Raw genomic sequence first — 7,317 nt, 5'->3', positions numbered from 1 at the left:
ACTCACAGAGCAGCTGATCTATTAGTAGAGCCCAGAGCAGCTGATCTATTAGTAGAGCCTGGACCACGTCACTCACAGAGCAGCTGCTCTTTAGTAGAGCCTGGACAGCTGCTCTATTAGTAGAGCCTGGACCACGTCACTCACCCAGCAGCTGCTCTATTAGTAGAGCCTGGAGCTCAACTTCCGGCAGGTGCCTGCAGAGGGCGCCGAGGCAGCCGGCGGCGGACATGCGGGTGGTGTCCTCTGGGTGCGGCAGGTAGGCGACGAGCAATGACAGCAGACCATTCTTGATGCCGTCGCTGAGCCGCTCGCCGGCGCCACCTATCACGTCACGCAGCGCCTGCAGCGTCGTCTCCCTGTAACCATGGCAACAAGAGCCGGTCAGCTCACGCACACACCTCCCGGTGACCACGGTAACACAGGCAGCACGGAAACACGGTAATAAGCGCAAAAGTAAACTGGTGCATGTGCGCGCTCTCCCAACTGGTATTCAGTGGGCATCTGACCCCGATTTCCTATAGTTCCTTGATGTTTTGGTTTCCTTGGCTTAGGATGTTTTGCAGTCGTGCATTCTCCATTGAATTTCCCACCATTAGACCCCTTCTAAAGAGGTCCTGCTTCCTAATTAAACTTCCCACTCCCTAAACAACATTCCTTCTTCCCAATAAAGATTCCTTCTTTGTAACTAACTAACTCTCCTACTTCCCAACTAAAACCCCAAAATTTCTCGCAATAAAATCCCTACGAATCGCGCCCGTAGATGGCGGCACCGGTCACCTGATGCCCGAGTCGTCTGCCGTGCGTACGGCGGTGCTGAGCTCGGTGACGAGCGGGTCGACGCGCGGGTGGATGAGGATGAGCTTGCCGAGCGCGTTGGCAGCGTGCAGACGCACGAGCCGGCTCGGGTCGTTCAGTGCCTTGATGAAGGTCGTCTGCAGCTGTGGCAGGAACGGCTTCAACATGGCGCCCACCTGCCGAACGAAACGCGACAACGGTGTTAGTGATCCGGGAAAGGCGTCGCGGTGACGATAAGTTAGAATTATATTATATAATGAAATGCAATATAATAATATAACTGTAATATGTAATGAAACGCTCTGTCATATCTCTCTCGTCTCACGTGTCTGTCTGTCTGTCTGCACGTCTCTCTCTCTCCCTGTCTGTATGTCTCTCCGTCTGTCTCTCCTCATTCCTGTTCTGATATGTCTGTCTGCAAGTTCTCTCTCTCGCTGTCCGTGTCCTTTCTGCACGTCTCCTCCCTATCTCCCCCTTCTCCCCCTCCTTCTCTCCCGCGTACCTTCCCCAGCAGCAATCCGAGCGTGTCCAGCACGGAGACCTTGACGTTGGCGCTGAAGCGATCGCCGAGGATGCGGATGAGAGGACCGGTGATGTTAACGACGGAGGGCTTCAGGGCTTCAGGACTCGTCAGCTTGATCACCTCACCGAGACCTGCACGGGGGATTAATTAATCAAATTTAATTAATTAGTTAAGTTTTTAATTTGTTAATTTAGTCGTATTTTATTTATTTATTTAGTCACATAGTATTTATTAAACGTATAAAACATAAAAATATCATTACATACAAAATAATACTCAAAATCACGTCATCGTATACACCAATTCTGGTGCTTTTACCACAAAATCCACAATCTTCTTGTCCTCTACACATACGTTTCGATATTATTATTTTTTATTATTATTCTATGTATTATTATAATTCACCTTCATGAGGGACGTCGAACATCACCAATATTCCCATCTAACACACCACTCGCTGGTGTAACTCCCATCTAAACACACCACTCCTGGTGTAACCCCCATCTAACACACACTCGTGCTGTACCCCCATCTAAAACACTACTTCGTGGTGTAACCCCATTAACACACCACTCGCTGCGTAACCCCATCTAACACACCACTTCGCTGCTTGTAATCCCATCTAACCCACACTCCTGGTGTAACTTCCATCAAGCCACCACTCGTTTGCCTTGGTGTACTCCCATCTAAGCCCGACTCGCTGGTGTAATCCCATCTAACACCCCCTCGCTGGTGTACTCCAATCTACACATCCATCCGCTTTTGGTGTAAGTCCCATCTAACACAACCGCACTCGCTGCTGTATCCAAATCTAACAGCACACGTCGCTTGTGTAACTGCCATCTACACACCCATGCTCGGCTGGTGTAACCCCCATCTAACACACCACTCGCTGGTGTAAACTCCCATCTACACACACCATCGCTGCTGTACTCCCATGCTAACACCATTCGGCTGGTGTAATCCTCTAACACACCACTCGCTGCTGTAATCATGCTACCACATCCAATCGCTGGCTGTACTCCATCTAAGCACAATCGCGCTGCTGTAATCCCATTAACAGCACACTCGCTGGCTGTCTCCGCCATCTAACACACCCACTCGCTGGTGTTACACCCCCATCTAACACACCACTCGCTGGCTGTACCTCCCATCTACACACCACGATCGCTGCTGTATCCCATTCTAAAACACACACTCGCTGGTGTAACTCCATCCTAACACACCACCTCGCTGCTGTAACCCACCCCAATGCTAACACAACCACTAGTGGTGTAACTCCCATGCTAACACACCACTCGCTGCTGTAACTCCCATCTAACCACCACCCCTGGTGTAACTCCCATCTAACAACACACTCGTGGTGTAACCCCCATCTAACAACACCAGTCGCTGGTGTAAACTCCCAATCTAACACCCTCGCGTGCTGTACTCCCAATCTTAACCACAGCCATCGCTGGTGTAACTCCCACTACAGACAGACGCAGCGTCGCTGGTGTACGCCCAATCTACTACACCACTCCGCTGCTGTAACCCGCCATCTAACACACCCGTCGCTTGCTTGTAACCTCCATCTAACACACCAGCTCGCTGGTGTAAGCTCCCATCTAACACACCACTCGTGCTGTAACTCCATGCTAAACAAACCACTCGGCTCGCTGTAACTCCATCTAACACACCAGCTCGCTGGCTGAACCGCCCATCTAACACACACATTCGTGGTGTAACTCCCATCTACACACCACTGCGCTGGTGTAACCCCCATACTAACACACGCACTGTGGTGAACTCCCATCTAGACACAGTCCACTCGCTGGTGTAACGTCCCATTCTAACACACCACCTCGCTGCTGTGAACCCCATCTGAACACACCACTCGCTGGTGTAACTCGCATCTAACAAAACCACTCGCTGGTGTAACTCCCATCTAACACACGAGCTCTCTGTGCTGTAAACTCGCCATGTAAAACACCACTCGCTGGTGTAACTCCATCTAACACACGCCACCCTCGCGTGTAATCCCAATCTTAACACACCACTCGCTGGCTGTAGCCCTCTAAACCCACTCGCTGGGTAACCCCCACTTAACACACCGCACTCGCTGCTTTGTAACCCCATCCTAACACACCACTCGCTGGCTGTAAATCCATCTAACCCACTGCTGGTGGTAATCGGCCATCTAACACACCACTCCGCTGCTTCGTAACTCCATCTAAACACACTGCTGGTGTCACCCCTCTAACACAGCCACTCGCTGCTGTAAACTCCCATCTAACAGCACCACTGCGCTGCTGTACACTCCCATGCTAACACACACTGCGTCACTCGGCTGGTGTAACTCCATCTAACCACCCACTCGCTGCTGTAACCCATCTAAACACCATCTGGTGTAACACTCCCATCTAACACCAGCCACTCGCTGCTGTAAACCCCCATCTAAAGCCCACTCGGCTGGTGTAACCCCCATCTACACCACTCGCTGCGGGCTGTAACCCCTATCTAACACATCCACTCGCTGCTGTAACTCCCTCTAACCCACCACGTCGCCTGGTGTAACTCCATCTAAACACACACATCGCTGGCTGTAACCCCATCTAATCCACCAACTCGCTGGTGTAACTCCCATCTAACACCACTAACGCTGGTGTAACTCACATCTAACACACCACTCGCTGGTGTAACTCATCTAACACACCACTACGCTGGTGTAACCCCATCTACACACCACTCGCTGGTGCTAACTCATCTAACCCACACTCGCGCTGTAATCGCGCATCTAACACACCACTAGCCTGGTGTAAGCTCCCATCTAACAACCACTCGCTGCATGTAACTCCGCATCTAACACTCACTCGCTGCGTAACTCCGCATCTAACACAACTCGCTGCTGTAACTCCCATGCTAATCACAACCACTCGCTGCTGTAACTCCCATCTAACACACCAGCGTCGCTGGTGTAACCCCCATTAACACACCACTCGCTGCGCTGTAACTCCCATCTAACACACATCGCTGCTGCAACTCCCATCCTACACACGGACTCGCCTGGCTGATAACTCCCCATGGCTAACAGCACCTCGCTGCTGTAACTCCCCATTAACACACCACTCGCTGCTGTAACTCCATCTAACACACCCACTCGCTGGTGGTAACTCCGCATTCTAACAGCACACCACTCGCTGGTGTAACTCCCATCTAACCACGATCGCTGCTTAACCTCCCATGCTAACACACCACTCGCTGTGTAATAACCCCATCTAAACACAGGCCACTCGCTCTGTAACCCCGCATCTAACACACCGACTCGCTGCTGTACAACCCCCATCCTACCACGCACTCGCAGTCTGGTAACGTCCCATTCTAACCCAACCACTCGCCTGCTGTAACTCCCATCTAGACGACACCACGTCGCTGCCGTAACTCCCATCTAACACACACTCGGGCTGTGTAACTCCCATCTGATACCCCACTCGCATGCTGAACTCCCATCTACACCACTCGCTGTGTAACCCCATCTTAACACACCACTTCGCTGGCTGTACTCCGCATCTAACACCCCATCGCGGTGTAACATCCCATCTAACACACCACTCGCTGTGTACTCCCATTCTAACACACACTCGCTGGTGTAACTCCCATCATAATACACACATCGTGCTGTAACTGCCGCATCTAACACAACGCATCGCCTTGGTCGTAACTCCCATCTAACACACCACTCGCTGGTGTACTCCCATCTAACACACGCACTCGCTGGTAACTCCCATCTAACACACAACTCGCTGCTGTAACTCCCATCTAAACACACCATCGCTGTGTACACTCCCATACTAACACACCACTCGCCTGCTGTAATCCCATCTAAGCAGGCACCACTCCGCTGGTTGTAACTCATCTACACACGCACTCGCTGGTGTACACCCCGCATCTAACACAGCCACTCGCTGCATGTAACTCCCATCTACCACACACTCGCCTGCTGTAACTCCCATCTAACACACCACATCGCTGGTGTAACCCCCATCTAACACACCCACTCGCTGGTGGTAACCCAGCATCTACCACCCTCGCTTGCTGTAACTCCCACCTAACAACCACTGTCGCTGGTGTAACTCCCATCTAACACACCACTCACGCTGGTGTAACCCCCATCTAACACAGCCATCGCTGGCTGTAATCCCATCTAACACAACACTCCCTGCTGTAATTCCCATCTAACACACACTCGCTGGTGTTAACCCCATCTAACACACCACTCGCTGCTGTAACCCGCCATACTAACACACCACTCGCTGCTGTACCCCATCTAACACACAGCCACTGCGCTGCTGTAACTCCCATCTACACCACCACTCGGCTGGTGTAACGCCCATCTAAACACCACTCGCCTGACTGTAAAACCCCCATCTACACACCCTGCTGCCTGTAACTCCCATCTAAACACGACACTCGCGGTGTAACCGCGCTGACCTGCGGAACAGGACGTTGAAACAAGATGGATGACGGTCATGACTCACCGATTGAAGCTTGCTCCTTGAGTTCGGGCGGACCGTTGAGGATGCCTTCCCTGTAGATGGGTAGGATCGGTGTCAGGCCCTTCGGCAGGCAGAATCCGGGAAGCAGCTCCTTCTTGAAGTCGAGGATGGCAAAGCGGACGGCTTGCCGCAGCGTGGTGACGTGCTGCAGCTGCTCTGCCGCGTCCAGCGTCTGTGTGAGGGACAGCATATAACACCAGGCGAGAAGAACAGGAGGGAGAACACGGGGCGTTATACGCCACATACATACAGGAGGGGAGAACACGGGGCGTTATACGCCACATACGTGTTCGCATGCACGTGTATGCGCGCTCTCTCTCTCGCTCTCTCACGCTATCGCTCGTTCTTTGTCTCTCTCTCTCTCTCTCTCCTCCATCCTCCTCCCGCCTCCTCCTCCGCTCTCCCGTACCTTGGTGAGCGCGCGGACAGGCGCGTTCAAGCTCATGCTGGCAGCATCCTGGTTTTGGATCGTCGTCCCGCAGCAGGTTGACGAGTCCGCCGATCAGCTGCGGGCACATGCGGCGGAGTAGTCGGCGAGTCTCGAGCAGCAACGCGTGAAGCAGCGTGGCAGCGGCGCCGCGACGCAGCGCAGGACCTGCTGGCAGCGCGTCACGCTCGAGCAGCTCACGCGAGCCCGATGCGAACGGCCGTCGTCGTCTGGTGACGGCGCCAGACCACCTGCTGGCTGTATCCAGCAACCATGCGGGAAGGCGCGCAGCAGGAGCGGCGGGATCGTCATCGTTAGTGTTGTTAATCGATAATTGTTGGTCGTTATCTGTAAGCGGGTCGGCCCCTTCCCAGCAATGTTCCGGGGAAGAATGCCCCTCCCTGCAGCAGTCTGGGGAAGAATGCCCCTTCCTGCAGCAGTCCGGGGAAGAATGCCCCTCCCTGCAGTAGTCTGGGGAGACTTTTCCCCTTCCCCTCCATCTTCCAGAGAATGCCTCCCCCTCTTTGCATGATTACAGAGGGAGTCTCCCACTCCCCACCGTGCTCCTTGGGAGTCTCCCCTTTTTTTACATCATTCTGGGAGAGTTTCACCCTTCCTGAAACATTCTGGGCGAATCTCCCCCTCCCTGAATCATTCTGCGGAAGTCTCTTTCTCCCCTTCCATTCTCTCCCTCCCTCCACCCTCCCCTAACCTCCTCCCTCCTCCCCCTCNACTCGCTGGTGTAACTCCCATCTAACACACCACTCGCTGCTGTAACTCCCATCTAACACACCACTCGCTGCTGTAACTCCCATCTAACACACCACTCGCTGCTGTAACTCCCATCTAACACACCACTCGCTGCTGTAACTCCCATCTAACACACCACTCGCTGGTGTAACCCCCATCTAACACACCACTCGCTGGTGTAACTCCCATCTAACACACCACTCACTGGTGTAACTCCCATCTAACACACCACTCGCTGCTGTAACTCCCATCTAACACACCACTCGCTGGTGTAACTCCCATCTAAC

At 53.1% G+C, this 7,317-nt stretch overlaps 1 protein-coding gene across 1 annotated transcript in view; it reads right to left on the bottom strand.

Annotated features, from left to right (window-relative positions):
- The window catches only part of LOC106814433 (translational activator GCN1-like), a 54,598-nt gene that overhangs the window by 2,865 nt on the left and 44,416 nt on the right, over positions 1 to 7,317 (bottom strand). The window contains 4 exon segments of the mRNA XM_014818750.1: positions 145 to 356; positions 778 to 971; positions 1,298 to 1,449; positions 5,836 to 6,025. Coding sequence (XP_014674236.1) covers positions 145 to 356; positions 778 to 971; positions 1,298 to 1,449; positions 5,836 to 6,025 — 748 coding nt within the window.

The sequence above is a fragment of the Priapulus caudatus genome, unplaced genomic scaffold, assembly GCF_000485595.1.
Source record: "Priapulus caudatus unplaced genomic scaffold, Priapulus_caudatus-5.0.1 Scaffold925, whole genome shotgun sequence".
NCBI lineage: Eukaryota > Metazoa > Priapulida > Priapulimorpha > Priapulimorphida > Priapulidae > Priapulus > Priapulus caudatus.
This window is presented reverse-complemented; position numbering and strand designations above follow the sequence as displayed.